This window comes from Palaemon carinicauda, chromosome 40 (assembly GCF_036898095.1).
Source record: "Palaemon carinicauda isolate YSFRI2023 chromosome 40, ASM3689809v2, whole genome shotgun sequence".
Taxonomy (NCBI): domain Eukaryota; kingdom Metazoa; phylum Arthropoda; class Malacostraca; order Decapoda; family Palaemonidae; genus Palaemon; species Palaemon carinicauda.
Genome location: NC_090764.1, coordinates 20,365,462 through 20,386,635, shown reverse-complemented (window position 1 = coordinate 20,386,635; position 21,174 = coordinate 20,365,462). Strand labels below are relative to the sequence as shown.

The 21,174-nt window shown below is 36.5% G+C and overlaps 1 protein-coding gene across 1 annotated transcript in view; it reads left to right on the top strand.

Moving 5' to 3' along the window:
• The window catches only part of LOC137631858 (uncharacterized), an 80,201-nt gene that overhangs the window by 31,060 nt on the left and 27,967 nt on the right, over positions 1-21,174 (top strand). Inside the window, exons 3-4 of the mRNA XM_068363866.1 lie at positions 20,232-20,434; positions 20,982-21,068. Coding sequence (XP_068219967.1) covers positions 20,232-20,434; positions 20,982-21,068 — 290 coding nt within the window. The remainder of the gene's footprint in view (positions 1-20,231; positions 20,435-20,981; positions 21,069-21,174) is intronic.

Sequence of the window (21,174 nt, the reverse complement as noted above, 5' to 3'; positions counted from 1 at the left end):
AGAAAATTAAGCTAAAATGACACCTTTCCTGAGAAAAGAAAATTAAGCTAAAACGACGCCTTTCCAGAGTATAGAAAATTAAGATAAAACGACACCTTCCCTGAGAATAGAAAATTAAGCTAAAATGACACCTTCCCTGAGAATAGAAAATTAAGCTTAAACGACACCTTTCCTGAGAATAGAATATTCAGATAAAATGACACCTTTCCTGACAATAGAAAATTAAGCTAAAAGAACACCTTTCCTGAAAATAGGAAATTAAGCTAAAATGACACTTTCCTGAGAATAGAAAATTAAGCTAAAACGTCCCCATCCCTGAGAATGGAAAATTAAGCTAAAACGACACCTTTACTGCAAATGAAAGATTATCCTAAAACACCTTTTCTAAGAATGGAACATTAAGCTAAAACGACTCCTTTATTGAGAACAGAAAATTAAGCTAAAACAACACCTTACCTGAAAATAGAAAATTAAGCTAAAACAACACCTTCCTTGAGAATAGAATATTAGGCTAAAACGACACAATTCCTGAGAATAGAAAATTAAGCTGAAACGACACCTTACCTGAGAATAGAAAATTAAGCTAAACAATATCTCCCCTGTGAATAGAAAATTAGCTAAAACAACATCTTTCCTGAGAATAGAAAATTAAGCTAAAACGTACCCTTCTCTGAGAATGGAAAATTAAGCTGAAATGAAACCTTTACTGGAAATAAAAAAATAAAGCTAAAACAACCCCTTTCCTGAAAATAGAAAATTGAGCTAAAAACAACACCTTCCTTGAGAATAGAAAATTAAGCTAAAACAACACCTTTTCTGAGAATAGAAAATTAAGCTAAAACGACACAATTCCTGAGAATAGAAAATTAAGCTAAACAATATCACCCCTGTGAATTAGCTAAAACAACACCTTTGTTGTGAATAGAAAATTAAGTTAAAATGACACCTTTACTGAAAATAGAATATTAGGCTAAAACGACACCTTTCCTGTGAATAGAAAATTAAGCTAAAAAAACACCTTTCCTGTGAATAGAAAATTAAGCTAAAACGACACTTTTCTTGAGAATAGAAAATTAAGCTAAAGTGACACCTGTCTACGGAATAGAAAATTAAGCTAAAATGAAACCTAGCCATGGAATAGAAAATTAAACTAAAATGACACCCGTTCATAGATTTAAAAATTAAGCTAAAATGACACATGTCCATGGAATAGGAAATTAAGCTAAAATGACACCTGTCCATGGAATAGAAAATTAATCTAAAATGACAACCGTTCATAGATTTGAAAATTAAGCTAAAATGACACCTATCCATGGAATAGAAAATTAAGCTAAAATGACACCTTTCCTGAGAAAAGAAAATTAAGCTAAACAGACGCCTTTCCAGAGAATAGAAAATTAAGATAAAACGACACCTTCCCTGAGAATAGAAAATTAAGCTAAAACGACACCTTCCCAGATAATAGAAAATTAAGCTGAAACGACACCTTTCCTGAGAATAGAAAATTAAGCTTAAACGACACCTTTCCTGAGAATAGAATATTCAGATAAAACGACACCTTTCCTGAGAATAGAAAATTAAGCTAAAAGAACACCTTTCCTGAGAATAGGAAATTAAGCTGAAACAACACCTTTCCTGAGAATAAAAAATTAAGCTAAATCAAAACACCTTTCCTGAAAATGAAAAATTAAGATAAAACGACACCTTTCCTGAGAATAGAAAATTAAGATAAAACATCCCCTTCCCTGAGAATGGAAAATTAAGCTAAAACGACACCTTTACTGAAAATAAAAAATTATCCTAAAACAATACCTTTCCTGAGAATGGAAAATTAAGCTAAAATGACACCTTTCCTGAGAACAGAAAATTAAGCTAAAACAACACCTTACTTGAGAATAGAAATTTAAGTTATAACGACACAATTCCTGAGAATAGAAAATTAAGATAAAACGACACCTTACCTGGGAATAGAAAATTAAGCTAAACAATATCTCCCCTGTGAAAAGAAAACTAGCTAAAACAACACCTTTCCTGTGAATAGAAAATTAAGCTAAAATGACACCTTTACTGAAAATAGAATATTAGGCTAAAACAGCACCTTTCCTGTGAATAAAAATTAAGCTAAAATAACACCTTTCCTGTAAATAGAAAATTAAGCTAAAACGACACTTTTCTTGAGAATAGAATATTAAGCTAAAGTGACACCTGTCCACAGAATAGAAAATTAAGCTAAAATGAAACTTAGTCATGGAATAGAAAATTAAACTAAAATGACACCCGTCCACAGATCAGAAAATTAAGCTAAAATGACACCTGTCCAAGGAATAAAAAATTAATCTAAAATGACACCCATTTAGATTTGAAAATTAAGCTAAAATGACATCTGTCCATGGAATAGAAAATTAAGCTAAAACGACACCTTTCCTGTGAATAGAAAATTAAGCTAAAACTACACCTTTCTTGCGAATAGAAAATTAAGCTAAAACGACACTTCTTGACAATAGAAAATTAAGCTAAAGTGACACCTGTCTACGGAATAGAAAATTAAGCTAAAATGAAACCTAGTCTTGGAATAGAAAATTAAACTAAAATGACACCCGTCTACAGAATACAAAATTAAGCTAAAATGACACCTGTCCATGGAATAAAAAATTAATCTAAAATGACACCATTTCATAGATTTGAAAATTAAGCTAAAATGACACCTGTCCATGGAATAGAAAATTAAGCTAAAATGACACCTTTCCTGAGAAAAGAAAATTAAGCTAAAACGACGTCTTCCCAGAGAATAGAAAATTAAGATAAAACGACACCTTCCCTGAGAATAGAAAATTAAGCTAAAATGACACCTTCCCAAATAATAGAAAATTAAGCTGAAACGACACCTTTCCTGAGAATAGAAAATTAAGCTTAAACGACACCTTTCCTGAGAATAGAATATTCAGATAAAACGACACCTTTCCTGCGAATAGAAAATTAAGCTAAAAGAATACCTTACCTGAGAATAGAAAATTAATCTAAAAAGACACTTTCCTTAAGAATAAAGAATTAAGCTGAAACAACACCTTTCCTGAGAATAAAAAATTAAGCTAAATCAAAATACCTTTCCTGAGAATGGAAAATTAAGATAAAACGACACCTTTCCTGAGAATAGAAAATTAAGCTAAAACGTACCCTTCTCTGAGAATGGAAAATTAAGCTGAAATGACACCTTTACTGAAAATAAAAAATTATCCTAAAACGACAATTTTCCTGAGAACAGAAAATTAAGCTAAAACAACCCCTTTCCTGAAAAAAGAAAATTAAGCTAAAAGGACACCTTTCCAGAGAATAGAAAATTAAGATAAAACGACACCTTCCCTAAGATTAGAAAATTAAGCTTAAACGACACCTTTCCTGAGAATAGAATATTCAGATAAAACTACACCTTTCCTGAGAATAGAAAATTAAGCTAAAAGAACACCTTTCCTGAGAATAGAAAATTATGCTAAAATGACACTTTCCACGAGAATGAAAAATTAAGCTGAATCAACACCTTTCCTGAGAATAAAAAATTAAGCTAAATCAAAACACCTTTCCTGAGAATGGAAAATTAAGATAAAACGACACCTTTCCTGAGAATAGAAAATAAAGCTAAAACGTCCCCTTCTCTGAGAATGGAAAATTAAGCTAAAAATACACCTTTACTGAAAATAAAAAATTATCCTAAAACAACACCTTTCCTGAGATTGGAAAATTAAGCTAAAATGACACCTTTCCTGAGAATAGAAAATTAAGCTAAAATGACACCTTTACTGAAAATAGAACATTAGGCTAAAACAGCACCTTTCCTGTGAATAAAAATTAAGCTAAAACAACACCTTTCCCGTAAATAGGGTAGTAGTAAATAAGGTAGTAGGTTGGCCTGGGCACCAGCCACCCGTTGAGATACTACCGCTAGAGAGTTATGGGGTCCTTTGACTGGCCAGACAGTACTACATAGGACCCTTCTCTCTGGTTACGGTTCTTTCCCTTTGCCTACACGGACACCGAATATTCTGGCCTATCCTTTACAGATTTTCGTCTTTCCTCATACACCTGACAACACTGTGATTAATAGACAATTCTTCTTCACCCAAGGGGTTAACTACTGCACTGTAATTGTTCAGTGGCTACTTTTCTCTTGGTAAGGGTAGAAGAGACTCTTTAGCTATGGTAAGCAGCTCTTCTAGGAGAAGGACACTCCAAAATCAAACCATTGTTCTCTATTCTTAGGTAGTGCCATAGCCTATGTACCATGGTCTTACACTGCCTTGGGTTAGAGTTCTCTTGCTTGAGGGTACACTCTGGCACACTTTTCTATTTAGTTTCTCTTCTTCTTGTTCTGTTAAAGTTTTCATAGTTTAAATAGGAAATATTTATTTTAATAATGTTACTATTCCTAAAATATTTTATTTTTCCTTATTACCTTATTTCCTTTCCTCGCTGGGCTATTTTCCCTGTTGAGGCCCCTGAGCTTATAGCATCCTGCTTTTCCAACTAGGGTTGTAGCTTAGCATATAATAATAATAATAATAATAACAGAAAATTTAGCTAAAACAACACCTTTCTTGAAAAAAGAAAATTAAGCTAAAACAACACCTTCCTTGATAATAGAAAATTAAGCTAAAACGACACCTTTTCTGAGAATACAAAATTAAGCTAAAATGACACCTTTCCTGAGTATAGAAAATTAAGCTAAACAATATCTCCCATGTGAATAGAAAATTAGCTAAAACAACACCTTTCCTGAGAATAGAAAATTAAGCTAAAATGAAACCTTTACTGAAAATAGAAAATTAAGCTAAAACGACACCTTTCCTGTGAATAGAAAATTAAGCTAAAACTACACCTTTCCTGTGAATAAAAAATAAAGCTAAAACGACACTTTTCCTAAGAATAAAAAATTAAGCTAAAGTGACACCTCTCCACAGAATAGAAAATTAAGCTAAAATGAAACTCTAGTCATGGAATAGAAAATTAAACTAAAATGACATCAGTCCACAGAATACCAAATTAAGCTAAAATAACACCTGTCCATGGAATAGAAAATTAATCTAAAATGACACCCGTTCATAGATTTGAAAATTAAGCTAAAATGACACCTGTCCATGGAATAGAAAATTAAGCTAAAATTACTTTTCCTGAGAAAAGAAAATTAAGCTAAAACGACGCCTTTCCAGATAATAGAAAATTAAGATAAAATGACACCTTCCCTGAGAATAGAAAATTAAGCTAAAACAACACCTTCCCAGATAATAGAAAATTAAGCTAAAACCACACCTTTCCTGAGAATAGAAAATTAAGCTTAAACAACACCTTTCCTGAGAATAGAATAGTCAGATAAAACGACACCTTTCCTGAGAATAGAAAATTAAGCTAAAAGAACACCTTTCCTAAGAATAGGAAATTAAGCTAAAATGACATTTTCCATGAGAATAAAAAATTAAGCTGAAATAACACCTTTCCTGAGAAAAAAAAATTAACTAAATCAAAAAACCTTTCCTGAGAATGGAAAATTAAGATAAAACGACACCTTTCCTGAAAAATAGAAAATTAAGCTAAAACGTCCCCATCCCTGAGAATGGAAAATTAAGCTAAACAACACCTTTACTGAAAATGAAAAATTATCCTAAAACAACACCTTTTCTGAGAATGGAAAATTAAACTAAAATGACACCTTTCCTGAGAACAGAAAATTAAGCTAAAACAACACCTTTCCTGAAAATAGAAAATTAAGCTAAAACAACACCTTCCTTGAGAATAGAAAATTAAGCTAAAACGACACAATTCCTGAGAATAAAAAATTAAGCTAAAAGGACACCTTACCTGATAATAGAAAATTAAGCTGAACAATATCTCCCCTGTGAATAGAAACTTAGCTAAAACAACACCTTTCCTGTGAATAGAAAATTAAGCTAAAATGACACCTTTACTGAAAATAGAAAATTAAGCTACAGTGACACCTGTCCACGGAATAGAAAATTAAGCTAAAATGAAACCTAGTCATGGAATAGAAAATTAAACTAAAATGACACCCATCCACAGAATACAAAATTAAGCAAAAATGACACTTGTCCATGGAATAGAAAATTATTCTAAAATGACACCCGTTCATAGATTTGAAAATTAAGCTAAAATGACACCTGTCCCCGGAATAGAAAATTAAGCTAAAATGACACCTTTCCTGAGAAAAGAAAATTAAGTTAAAACGACGCCTTCCCAGAGAATAGAAAATTAAGATAAAACGACACCTTCCCTGAGAATAGAAAATTAAGCTAAAACGACACCTTCCCAGATAATAGAAAATTAAGCTGAATCGACACCTTTCCTGAGAATAGAAAATTAAGCTTAAACGACACCTTTCCTGAGAATAGAATATTCAAATAAAACGACACCTTTCCTGAGAATAGAAAATTAAGCTAAAAGAACACCTTTCCTGAGAATAGAAAATTAAGCTAAAATGACACTTCCCATGAGAATAAAAAATTAAGCTGAAACAACACCTTTCCTGAAAGTAAAAAGTTAAGCTAAATCAAAACACCTTTCCTGAGAATGGAAAATTAAGATAAAACGACACCTTTCCTGAGAATGGAAAATTAAGCTAAAACAACACCTTTACTGAAAATGAAAAATTATCCTAAAACAACACCTTTCCTGAGAATGGAAAATTAAGCTAAAACGACACCTTTCCTGAGAACAGAAAATTAAGCTAAAACAAAACCTTTCCTGAAAATAGAAAATTAAGCTAAAACAACACCTTCCCTGATAATAGAAAATTAAGCTAAAACGACACAATTCCTGAGAATAGAAAATTAAGCTAAAACGACAACATACCTGAGAATAGAAAATTAAGCTAAACAATATCTCCCCTGTGAATAGAAAATTAGCTAAAACAACACCTTTCTTGTGAATAGAAAATTAAGTTAAAATGACACCTTTACTGAAAATAGAATATTAGGCTAAAATGACACCTTTCCTGTGAATAGAAAATTAAGCTAAAACTACACCTTTCCTGTGAATAGAAAATTAAGCTAAAACGACACTTTTCCTGAGAATAAAAAATTAAGCTAAAGTGACACCTGTCCACGGAATTGAAAATTAAGCTAAAATGAAACCTAGTCATGAAATAGAAAATTAAACTAAAATGACATCAGTCCACAGAATAGAAAATTAGACTAAAATGACACCTGTCCATGGAATAGAAAATTAATCTAAAATGACACCCGTTCATAGAATTGAAAATTAAGCTAAAATGACACCTGTCCATGGAATAGAAAATTAAGCTAAAATGACACCTTTCCTGAGAAAAGAAAATTAAGCTAAAACGACGCCTTCCCAGAGAATAGAAAATTAAGATAAAATGATACCTTCCCTGAGAATAGAAAATTAAGCTAAAACGACACCTTCCCGAATAATAGAAAATTAAGCTAAAACAACACCTTTCCTGAGAATAGAAAATTAAGCTTAAACGACACCTTTCCTGAGAATAGAATATTCAGATAAAACGACACCTTTCCTGAGAATAGAAAATTAAGCTAAAACGACACCTTTCCTGAGAATAGAAAATCAAGCTAAAATGACACTTGCCATGAGAATAAAAAATTAAGCTGAGACAACACCTTTCCTGAGAATAAAAAATTAAGCTAAATCAAAACACCTTTCCTGAGAATGGAAAATTAAGATAAAACGACACCTTTCCTGAGAATAGAAAATTAGGCTAAAACGTCCCCTTCTCTGAGAATGGAAAATTAAGCTAAAACGACACCTTTACTGAAAATAAAAAATTATCCTAAAACAACACCTTTCCTGAGAATGGAAAATTAAGCTAAAATGACACCTTTCCTGAGAACAGAAAATTAAGCTAAAACCACACCTTTCATGAAAATAGAAAATTAAGCTAAAACAACACTTTCCTTGAGAATAGAAAATTAAGCTAAAGCGACACCTTTCCTGAGAATAGAAAATTAAGCTAAAACGACACCTTTCCTGAGAATAGAAAATTAAGCTAAACAATATCTCCCCTGTGAATAAAAAATTAGCTAAAACATCACCTTTCCTGTGAATAGAAAATTAAGCTGAAATGACACCTTTACTGAAAATAGAAAATTAAGCTAAAAAGACACCTTTCCTGTGAATAGAAAAATAAGCTAAAACTACACCTTTCCTGTGAATAGAAAATTAAGCTAAAACGACACTTTTCCTGAGAATAGAAAATTAAGCTAAAGTGACACCTGTCCATGGAATAGAAAATTAAGCTAAAATGAAACTTAGTCATGAAATAGAAAATTAAACTAAAATGACACCCATCCACAGAATGGAAAATTAAGCTAAAATGACAACTTTCCATGGAATAGAAAATTAATCTAAAATAACACCCGTTCATAGATTTGAAAATTAAGCTAAAATGACACCTGTCCATGGAATAGAAAATTAATCTAAAATGACACCTGTCCACGGAATAGAAAATTAAGCTAAAATGAAACCTATCTACGGAATAGAAAATTAAGCTGAAATGAAACCTATCAACGGAATAGATAATTAAGCTAAAATGACGCCTTTCCTCAGAATGGGAAATTATTCTAATAGGACACCCTATTACAGAATAAGAAATTATAATAACATATCTGTTCAAAAATTGAAATTTAAGCTAAAGTGACATTTGTCCAAATGATTAAAAATAATAAGCTAAAATTACATCTGCTCTAAGAATAGAAACTTAAGCTAAAATTATCATTATTATTTGTATTATTATTATTATTGTTGTTGTTGTTGTTATTTTTATTATTACTAGCTAAGCTACAATAATAATAATAATAATAATACATTGATTATATCTAGATATTACTCCTGGGTTAATACACTTCTTAAAATTAGGGATATCATTTCCTGAGACTGGTATTGTTTCACACAGAAATAAAATCTAGATATACGTAGCGCATTATTATTATTATTATTATTATTATTATTAACCGTTACAACCATAGTTCTAATAGGTGAATGCCTTAACACAAGAGGCTTCTAGAAGGTATACAATCCAGCAAAAATAAAGAAATATAGAAGTAAAGAGTAAATTAGACAAAATAAATAGCTTGGAAAAAATACAAACAATAGTTTGAACTCGTAGGTAAAAATCTATCATTAAAAAACAAACAACTAGTTACACTCATCCCTCCTTAATTGCTGCGGATAGGTAACAGAGACAGACGTGAAAAGCAAGAATTTACGAATACTTGCTGCCCTAGGATGGGTTAACTCCTAAGCTACCAACTCACTGGCCATTGCCTATGCGTTGTCGAATAACACACTAAGTACTGCCTAATACTGGTTTTATTTGGAGTCTATCATAGTATAAGTATTGTGTTAATGAATTAACACACTTCAGGTGTACAGTACATGTAAGCACATGTACTATGTACACAGTAAGACTAAAATACACTTGACACTTGTCACTGCCACACATTCCTAGTATAATACGAAAAGTACCAGCAAAACACTCCTATCTATAATTGCTTGCTGATACTGCAGTGTATATTACTGCAATACTGTATATATACAGTAATTTCACTACAGTATAGCTTAATCAGCCAAGGTAAAACTCGTTAGTGTTCACTGTTTTCGGGAGGACGAGTCGTTCAATTGAAACTCACGATACACGTAGCCTATATCTACATTACTACTGTAAAGTACAGTATTGTACCAACCGTGTGTCACACGATCGTACATAGTTCATTTTTTGCTTGTATCTTCGCTCTCCCTTCGCACTAAAAAGAACCTCAAAAATCATGTCTGTTTTTTTCCTCTGTAACAATGTCGATTTTTCAACATGAAAATTCTTGTTGCTTTGAGATTTTGTATATAAAGGAGAGTGTTCTACAATAAACGAACTCAGTTGCCTCCAAACTGCCATTGAGTCCACAACCTTCTCTCGGCCCGTTACATTGGTGACCCCGGAAGTCGACTCGCTCCCACCGCCTTCCACCCCCACCCCCTCGCCCCTCCATTGTTGGTACTATGGCGGACTCTACAGAAGTTGGCGCTGCGGCCGCCCCATTGAAACTTTCACCGTTTGCCAGCGGAGAGGCGTTTGCTTGGTTTCAGCACGCAGAAGTCCAGTTTCGCTTCAAGGGCGTGACTCGCTCAACCACCAAAGCAGATTATGTTCTCGCGGCGATACCCAAGAACACCTTCCCGGAAATATCCGACTAGCTTTGTGAACAAGGAGACACCCCAATAGCATATGGCGCCCTCAAAACATACCTTCTACAGCAGTACTCGCCGTCGCCAGCAACCCGTGTAGCAAAGCTTTTTCAGCTCTCGCAACAACCGTTGGGGGACAAAAGGGCTTCGCTTGCCCTCAGGGAAATGACCAGTATCGCTCGCCTTAAACCTGCCGCAGACGGCTCTCCTCGTGAGGTGAACCTACTTCGTGCCCTTTGGATACGCCGTTTACCCGGACCTATACGCGCTGCCATACCCGATGTCGATAGTTTACCCATAAGGGACTTGATGACCAAAGCCGACGCCCCTATGGAGAGCCACTTCAAGACCTCCATCAACGACTCCACCCCTGACAAAGGGGATGCCTATTCAACGTCAACCGAAGCTGACATGAATGCCGTAGGACATACACGCCTACATCGTGACGTGCCGGAGCAGCGACAAAGCCGCCCACCACACACCAATCACTCGCGCCCCAACAAACGACTTCTACAGCCACTTACTACTTCCCATCCGCCACAGTTTTGCTACTACCACTTCAGTAGGTAGGCCGTCGCTTGTGGCGATGGCCTCCCGTGTTTCTAATCTTTTCTTTTTACATGGTGCAGGAACGGGCGTGCGATTTTTGGTAGACACGGGTGCTTGTCGTTCTCTTTTGCCAAGGAAACTCTTCAAGACACGACGTAGTCTGCCTACATCTGCCGACGTCCGCTTGGTAGCTGCCAACGGATCTGCGATACCCACCTACGGTTACGAGAACCTCACATTATCGTTAGGAAACGGCAAATTCAATTGGAAGTTTCTCGTTGCTGACGTCACATTGCCAATCCTCAGTGCGGATTTCCTCTCTCATTTCCACCTTCTGGTCGATGTCTCCCACCGACGATTGGTCAACGCAGACTCGTACTTGTCGACACCTCTTCAACCCGCCCGCTCTAACCTCGCTCTCCACATCAGTGCACCCACGGATGCCTACGCCCACCTCCTCACGTCATACCCGGAAGTTTTCCGTCCAAAACTTCGCTAAACGCCCACGGTTCCTGCCAAGCACGGTATTTATCACCATATCAAGACGACGGGACCCCCAGTCTTCGCAAAATTCAGACGTCTGGCACCAGAACGATTGGCAGCCGCCAAACAGATGTTCGCCGAAATGGGGGAAATGGGCCTTTGTCAAAAGGCCTCCAGCCCATGGTCGTCACCCTTACACATCGTTCTGAAGAAAGACGGCTCCCTCCATTCATGCGGGGATTACAGGCGCCTGAACATGCAAACAGAACCGGATCACTACCCCCTCCCAAACATTGCCGACGTGACCTCCTACCTGCACAAAGCAAAGGTTTTCTCTAGGTCGACCTCCTGAAGGAGTATTATCAGGTGCCTATGAACCCAGAAGACATCCCCAAGACTGCCATCACCACTCCGTTTGGTACATACACCTTCAATTACTCCTGATTTGGCCTTCGTAATGCTGGGGCCACGTTTCAACGTCTCATGGATGGCATCTTAGGGGACCTCCCTTTCTGTGCATGTTATATGGACAACATACTTGTGTTCTCCTCCTCAAAAGAGGAACACCTCCGTCACCTGTGCATCATGCTCGACCGCCTGCAACAAAGCGGCCTTGTAGTCCGGTATGACAAGTGTACCTTTGGCGCCAACGAAGTGTCGTTCTTAGGGCACCGCATCACTCCTAAAGGAGTCCACCCCCTCCCTGAGAAGGTAGCAGCCGTTCGGAACTTCCCCGTGCCCTCGACCATCAAAGCTCTGCAGGAATTCTTGGGCATGATCAACTATTATCACTGTTTACTGCCAGCCATTGCCGCCACTCTTGCTCCCCTCTACACCTCCCTCAAGGGCAAGCCAAAGGACCTGAAGTGGGGTCCTCTTCAAGAAGCAGCCTTCTGCAATGCAAAGAAGGCCCTATCAACTGCTGCAGCTCTCACTTTTCCTATCCCACAAGCCCCTCGCCTTCTCTCCACCGATGCCAGCGATGTCGCTATTGGTGCAGTACTCGAGCAGGTGGTCAATGGCTCGCCCCGCAAATTGGCCTTCTTCAGCACAAAACTGTCCAAGGCAGAATCGGGTTATTCTACCTTCGATCGAGAATTGCTGGCGGTGCACTTGGCTGTCTGTCACTTTCGCCATTTCTTAGAAGGTACGCCCTTCATCATTCGCACAGACCACATGCATCTGGTGCACGCTTTTACTCGACAGTCTGATGCCTGGTCCGCCCAGCAACGCCATCTCTGGGAAAATGAATCCCGTTGCCGATGCCCTGTCAAGAAACATGTTGGCTGCCGTTCAACTGGGATTAGATTAAAACGCCCTGGCTGAAGCCCAACGACAAGATCCAGAGTATCAAGCATGTAGGACATCCTGCACGTCCCTCCGTTGGGAAGACTTTCCCCTCGAAGACTCCAACACCACCCTCCTCTGTGACATCAGTACTGGTAGACCGCGACCTTGGATTCCTGCTCCCATGCGACGGCAGGTGTTTGATTTCATTCACGGCCTTTCACATCCCTCGTGCCGTTCTACTGCACAGCTGCTGAAGGCAAAGTTCATTTGGCACGGCATTTCTAAGGATGCTAAGGATTGGGTCCACGTCTGTACTTCTTGCCAAACTTCCAAAGTACATCGACACACGGATTCAGGAGTGGGCACCTTTCCTCAACCTCAGCGTCGTTTCGCATACATTCACGTCGACGTTGTAGGCCCCCTACCCACATCACAAGGAAATCATTACCTGTTTACCGTCATCAACCGTTCCACTCGTTGGCCTGAAGCCATTCCCATGGAAACTGCAACGTCCGCCTCATGTACATCTGCCTTAATCTCTGGAAGGATTTCAAGATTTGGTATCCCTGAGCATATTACTTCTGACAGGGGAACCACTTTCACCTCTCAATTGTGGACGTCATTAGCGAATCTCCTGGGCATCACCCTACATCAGACAACGGCCTACAACCCCGCTGCCAATGGAATGGATGAACGTTTTCATCGCATCCTCAAAGCAGCTTTGATGTCCCGCTGAAAGGATTGCAACTGGTTTACTCAGCTTCCCTGGGTCCTCCTGGGACTAAGGACCACTCCTAAAGACGCCCTCGACGTCTCGGCAGCTGAAATGGTGTATGGCGACCCGTTGGTCGTCCCTGCCAAATTTTTTCCTTCTACAACCTCCTTCGACGATCTCCAGCGCATACGTCACGTCGTGGGAAAATTTACTCCGTGCCGCCAGACTTACAAGACCCCAGCGAAGCATCTCATACCAACGGACTTGCACTCTGCAACGCACGTCTTCCTGCGCAACGACACTAGCAAGCCACCACTAACGCCCCCTTACACGGGCCCTTTCCTTGTGATCCGACGCCGTCCGAAAGCATTCCTACTAAACATTCGTGGCAAAGAAGACTGGGTCTCCATTGATCGACTAAAACCTGCTTATCTTCTGCCAGATGACCCACCTACAGTTCGCCTCTCTAGATCGGGGCACCCTATTTAACATGTACAGTATGTCATTTTTAGGGGGGGAGCCATGTACCAACCGTGTGTCACACGATCGTACATAGTTCATTTTGTGCTTGTATCTTCGCTCTCCCCTCGCACTAAAAAGAACCTGAAAAATCATGTCTGTTTTTTTCCTATGTAACATTGTCGATTTCTCAACATGAAAATTCTTGTTGCTTTGAGATTTTGTATATAAAGGAGAGTGTTCTACAATAAACGAACTCAGTTGCTTTCACACTGCCTTTGAGTTCACAACCTTCTCTCGGCCCATTACAGTATTTCATACACCGTATTGTGCAGTAGTTAGTAAAACAATAACATTACCATAATACAAAATGGAAATACTAATACAATGAAAATAAAAGAAAAAGTATCAGTACCACAAAACCAAAAAGTCTGAAACATCCCGCAACTTTTTGAGCTGTCGACTTTTTGACACGAGGTTCATATCACATTTTATGCTAAAATCCCTATAAGCACACTGGATATGTACAGGGTTTTTACATCACTTTATTGAGGTTTGACTATACAGTATAATTTCACATGCCATTACAGAAAGCTTCTTTTTACAAGAGAGAGAGAGAGAGAGAGAGAGAGAGAGAGAGAGAGAGAGAGAGAGAGAGAGAGAGCCTTACCTTACCTTATTGCCTTATTTTTTGTTTGGGTTCCCCAGGTCCCTCAGTGTGAGGCACCTCGTATATCCACCAGAGAGTTGCTAATGCATCTTCCGGTGTATTTTGCATCTTCCAGTCTTGGATGGTCTGGGATGCATCTTAGGTATTTATCGAGCTTATTCTTAAACACATCTACGCTCACTCCTGATATGTTTCTTAGATGAGCTGGCAGCACATTAAATAGTCGCTGCATTATCGATGCTGGTGCGTAGTGGATTAATGTCCTGTGCGCCTTTCTTAGTTTATCTGGTATATTTTTTGGCACTATTAATCTACCTCGGCTTGCTCTTTCTGATATTTTTAGCTCCATGATGTTTTCAGTAATTCCCTCTATTTGCTTCCATGCTTGTATTATCATGTAGCGTTCTCTTCTCCTTCCTAGACTGTATAGTTTTAAAAATTTCAGTCTTTCCCAGTAGTCAAGGTCCTTAACTTCTTCTATTCTAGCAGTATAGGACCTTTGTACACTCTCTATTTGCGCAATATCCTTTTGGTAGTGTGGGTACCAAATCACATTGCAGTACTCGAGTGTACTACGTACAGTTGCCTCAAAGTATTCCTTTACCCCTTACGCTTATGTTTTATGAAAATAGTATGGTAACACCGCAATGAAAGCCTATTTGTCTTGTAACGACGGACGTGAATGGTCGAGCTATTGGTATGCCAGTGCTCCTATTTTTATAAACACTACTGTAGACAATATATTAATGATATACGAATAATAGTTCACATTACAAGTGAAATAAGTTGCTGTTAAATACTTAGAAAAATAGTATAGTAACAGAGTAGTAATAATAGCAATGGTAAAAATCATATTCATTCCTGATTAATCAGACATCGTCAACCTTCGTTACATTCAGTTGAGGCAGGCGTTTGCTGAAATCCAACTTTAGTTCATAGTAGATATATGGGTTCTTTTTCAGAACATAATTATTTGAATGGAAATACGCTTTCGATTTATATAATCCATCAATTTATAAAGAAATGAGATCATAAACCGCAAATTTCAAGACCTATAAATATAATTTCATAAAGGCAATTATGATAGCCATTGACAGGTCATGATACGGAAGGCTTGGGGAAAAATAAATAGACAACCCGATGTATAAAGGAACAAATATATCCAGTGTATCATTCATATATATATATATATATATATATATATATATATATATATATATTTTAATTCGAGCCACGTCTCACCAGAGTAGCCTAGATGGAAATTTCTCTGGGCGGTAATTAAACTCGAGTCATCTGAGTAACAACACACCTTAACCACCCTGATGGTCTTTATATCATTGGTAGATATGGTTGCACACCGATAAAATCAGTACTCATATAGATGAGAGAGAGAGACTGAACTATGGTTGGTTTTATTTTGTCAATTTCGTTGGTATTATCAAACAATACTATATAGACCTTTTATAATACCTTGATAATGACAACAGGGACTCGATTAGATAAATGTTGTATAGCCATGTCATTATATAATAAGATAACTCCGATATCCTTGTGTCTTCAATACTTATTACAATACGGTGGGGGTCTGAAACAAGTAATTGACGTCAAACTAGCTGTTTCACAGATCTCGTTCAATATGTAATATTTCCCTCCACATATGACCTAACAAAACATCAAGAAGGAATCATCAGTCGCATGTTAATTTTTATGAAAATAAATTCCATGATGATCATTCTCAGAGTAGTAAGGTATAAATTCATGACGGGCAGTTCGAGAATTTATCGGTTGTCAAAAGCCCACTTGACAACGGAATTACTTTAGGGAATGTAAGTGCTTCGTAAGATATCACTTTTAATACTAAATATTCTAGATAAGATAATTAGCAATTAAAACTTGCAACTAGATGCACCATAGATGGGTAGATACATAGAGATAAAGAGATGGATTGAATTGCTTTCAGTTATCGTCAGGTTTAGAATTTTTTTTTTATTTTACATTTAACTTAAATGACTAAATTGCACACTCAGTTGAGCTGGCCTTGGTCTTAATCGTTGGTAAAAAATAAAATACCCAAGTCTTTTATTATATAATTATGAATTTTCTTTATTAAAATCAGCTGTCTGAATAACATTCCCATTTTTGCTTTACATTTGGCCAACAGTGTTGCTATTTGGTCGTTGCATAACATATTCCTATTTAACATTACACCAAGGTCTTTAATTGCTTCCTTGTTTGTGATTGTCTCATTATTAGGTCCCTTGTATGCATAAACCATTCCTTCTCTGTTTCCAGAATTTATTGATTCAAATTTATCGGAGTTAAATACCATCCTATTTATCTCCGCCCATTCATATATTTTGTTTAGATCTCTTTGTAGAGAGTTCCTATCTTCATCACAAGTAATTTCTCTACTTATTCTTGTGTCATCGGCGAAACTTCTCACTATGGAGTTTTCAACATCACAGTCTATGTCTGAGATCATAATAACAAACAGCAGTGCAGCTAATACCGTACCTTGTGGCACACCAGATATTACCTGGGCTTCATCTGATTTCTCGTCATTTGCAACCACTATCTGTTTTCTGTTTTGCAGGAATTCTTTTACCCATTTTCCTATCTTTCCCACAATATTATGCTTTCTCATTTTTTTCTCCAATATGTTATGGTCTACCTTGTCAAAGGCTTTTGCAAAATCTAGATAGATCACATCTGTGTCTTTTTCATTTATCATATTTTTGTATATGTTTTCATAGTGTGCTATCAGTTGGGTCTGTGTACTTTTTCCAGGCACGAAACCGTGTTGACCCATATTAAACAAATTATTTTTAACCAAATGGTTCATTATTTTCTTTTTTATTACCCTCTCATACACTTTCATAATATGTGATGTTAGACTAACAGGTCTATAATTGCTTGCCTCTAGTCTTGATCCACTTTTGAAGATAGGGGTTATATAAGCTAATTTATGTTTAACATATATCTCGCTCATATCTACACTTTGTCTTAGCAGTATTGCAAGCGGCTTCGCGATAGTGTTTGCAGTTTTTTTTAACAAAATTGCTGGAACTCCATCTGGTCCGGCTGCCGATCCATTTTTAATTCCGTTTATAGCCGTGACAATATCTGCTTCATTAATATCTATATCCGTTAGATATTCAACATTTTCTTCTCTCATTTCTGTTTCATTATTCTCATTCGCAATTCTTGGTGTGAACTCACTCTTATATTTTTCTGCTAATATGTTGCATATTTCCTTTTTTTCATTCGTTAGCCGTCCTTCAATTCTTAGAGGGCCTATTTCTAATCTCCCTTTATTCATCTTTTTTGCATAGGAGTAAAGTACTTTGGGGTTTCTTTTTATATTTTGAAGTGTCCTTTCTTCTAAGTCCCTTTTTTCATTTTCTTTCGACTGTATAATCTTTTGTTCTGCATTTTCTATCTTACATTTTATTTCCCTCATTTTCCACACATTTTTTTCTTTTGCAAGATTTTTCTTCCACTTTCTAATTTTCTGAAATAAGATCCTTCTGTCTCTTGGTATGCACGTCTTTTGTTTATTGTTTTTTTTTTTCGGTACATATTTTTCAACAATTTTCTCCAGTATTTTGTACAGTATGTCCGTATTTACCTGTATATTATCACTTACAAATACATTTTTCCATTCTTTATTCAGTTCTTCATTTATTTCTGACCATTTTATATTCTTACTGTAAAAATTATATTTTCCATATCCTTCCCAAAGATTTGTGCTTTTATTAATTCTGCGATCACTTGCTTTGGAATGGACTATCAATTCTATGACATTGTGGTCTGAAATTCCCGTGTTATACACTATTATTTCCTTAACATAATTCACCTCATTCACAAATACTAGATCTAGGACATTTTCCGTTCTTGTTGGAATGTGGTTTATTTGTTGCATATTATGTTCTAATAGCATATCTTGAAGCTTTTCAAATTGCCTCTTATCTTCTGCGCTACCATTACTATCTTTTTTATATGTATACATACAACCACTTTCTTCTATCCGTTCTTTCCAATCCACGAAAGGAAAGTTAAAATCTCCGGATAGGAGTATATTCCAGTCTTTATGGTTTCAACATATATCATCTATTTTTTCTATTATTATGTCAAACTCCTTAGTGTTTGGGGGTCTGTAAACTACAATATTCACTAGTTTTTCAGATTCAAATTCTACCGCAATCAATTCACATTCTGTGTTGCTGTATTTTTCACAGACTTTTCCTTGATTTATGTCTCTTCCATATATTGCGGTTCCCCCTTGATTCCTATTTTTTCTGTCTGATCTATAAGTTTGGAAACTCTTTATCTGGTCATCACTGCCAGTCTCTTGAGAATACCATGTTTCACTTATATTTAATATATCTATTTTTTCAATTTGGGTTAGTTCTTCTAAGAACTCTATTTTCCTTTTAGAGTTACTCGTGACTAAACCCTGTGCATTCATCACTATTATGGTTTGTGTTTCATCCCCATTATTTAATATTGGTAATAATATGGATTCTCCCATGCTTCCTTCCTGTTCTGATATGATGTTCTTTTCTTCATTTCCCGGAATTCTGCCATTAAAAAATCCAACTTTTCTATTATATTTGCTCTTTCGCCTTCATATTTATTTTTGTGTGTATACCTGCAATTGTCCCCATATCTGCACCAACCCCTGGCATTATAGATGCATTCTTTGTAGTTGGGCTCTAAATGTGCAGGTTTGGGTTGAAAGGCCTCATATCTTGGGGCTCTTGGTTCATAGCGTGGTATATACACGGCCTGCTTTTTTGTTTCTTTTTTTGTTTCTTTTTTGCTTTCATTTTTGTTTTCAGTTTGCTGAGTTTTCTTACTTTCATTCATGGTCGCAGGATGCATATATCGACATTTTTTGTTGTAACTACATCCTTTTCCTTCTTTTAGGTTTTTGCATATTTTTGGATGGAGATCTCTGCATTTGTCTCCATATCCGTCTAAATACGCACATTTACCATATATTTCATAATTATGGCATATCTTTGGATGCTTGTAGTAGCATCTTTCGCCAAATCTGCAATTCCCTCTTTTCAGCATATTGCAGACTATATCCTTCTTTTCTATTTTTTCTTGTTCTTGCTCTTCCCTAAAATTATGTAGGTCCGGGTAGAGTCTCTTGAGTCTATTATTTTTTTCCATCTGGTAATTTATTTCTTCATAAGTATGTTGTTGGATGGCATCATAGGTTATATCAATGATTTCTTCTGCATCCTTACACATATCCTGTTCATTGTTCTCTTCTTCTTTTTTTTCTTCTTCTTCTTCTGTTTCTTCTTCTTCCTCTTCTTTATCTTCAACTATTTGCAGATTTAGTCTCGACTTAATTATATTTTCTATCCAGACTAAGCCTGTTGAGCAGAATACCTTTGTGTCTTTATTTTTTATTTTTTGCTGTATTTCAGCACATGTGGGGTGTGTTGGAACATGACAGGCATCACATTTTCTAATCAATTGTTGAGGATTATTAATGGAATACCATAGAGAGAGAGAGAGAGAGAGAGAGAGAGAGAGAGAGAGAGAGAGAGAGAGAGAGAGAGAGTGAGAGAGAGAGAGAAAAAAAATGAAACTCATAATACTTAAACATTTATTTTTAAAAAAAAGTAAAATTTTTACCTTTCTTCGAAATTATTGTAAATCAAGATTTACAATTTATACAATTAGTAAATTAAATTATAGTTAAAAAAAAATTCAGTCAGTCTTGAATTAAAAAGACCTCTTGCAATATTAATTAAAGAATAGAAAAGTGAATTGCTACAATGTAATCCTTCGGATAACTAATATCTTTCCTTTCCTACCACACCTCAGTTACGACCAAAGGACGGGTGTCAGCGGAACGTCGTGGGCCGACAAAGGTGTTTTCGGCGGGCGGGCCCACTACCTGGCCCACCTGAGTCCCCCCGTCATGCTAATCATGAGGGCCAGTATCAAGGACGAGAGACTGTACCGGTGTAGGATCGATTTCCACAATTCCAACTCCAGGGAGACCTGGGTTCGACTTCGGGTTATAGGTAGGTTGGGATATGCAGTCTTTCGTCTAGGTTATGCAGTGGTTTTTATAGGGGGGTCAAACTAATAGGTCATGTCTATGGGAGCCTTCGGTTGAGGTCGGGGTCGTAGGTGACTTCAGCCAAAAAGCTTCAATATATATATATATATATATATATATATTATATATATATATATATATATATATACTGTATACATATATACATATACATCATATATATATATATATATATATATATATACACATTATATATATATATATATATATATATATATATATATATATAGAGAGAGAGAGAGAGAGAGAGAGAGAGAGAGAGAGAGAGAGAGAGAGAGAGAGAGAGAGTATATATGTATATATATATATATATATATATATATATATATATATATACACTGTACACACACGCACATATATATATATATATATATATATATATATATATATATATTCGTGTGTAAGTGTTCTTACAAGCGCATGCGCCCAAGCTTCAGCATTATATGAAAAACATCAAAACAAGTTGTTTCCCTGTATTTTCCTCTTCCCAGTTCCACCTGAACGAGTCCAGATCACGTCCCAGTTCTCCCCGGTCAGATTAGGTCAACGAGACGACGTCGTCTGCACTGCAATAGGAGGTGAGGGATCTCTTGTTCTCCTCACATGGCTTAATTCAGGAGTCCTTATTGCCTCCTGGCTAGTATAGTGGTAAGGTGTTTACCTAGCATTCGCATGACAGCAGAT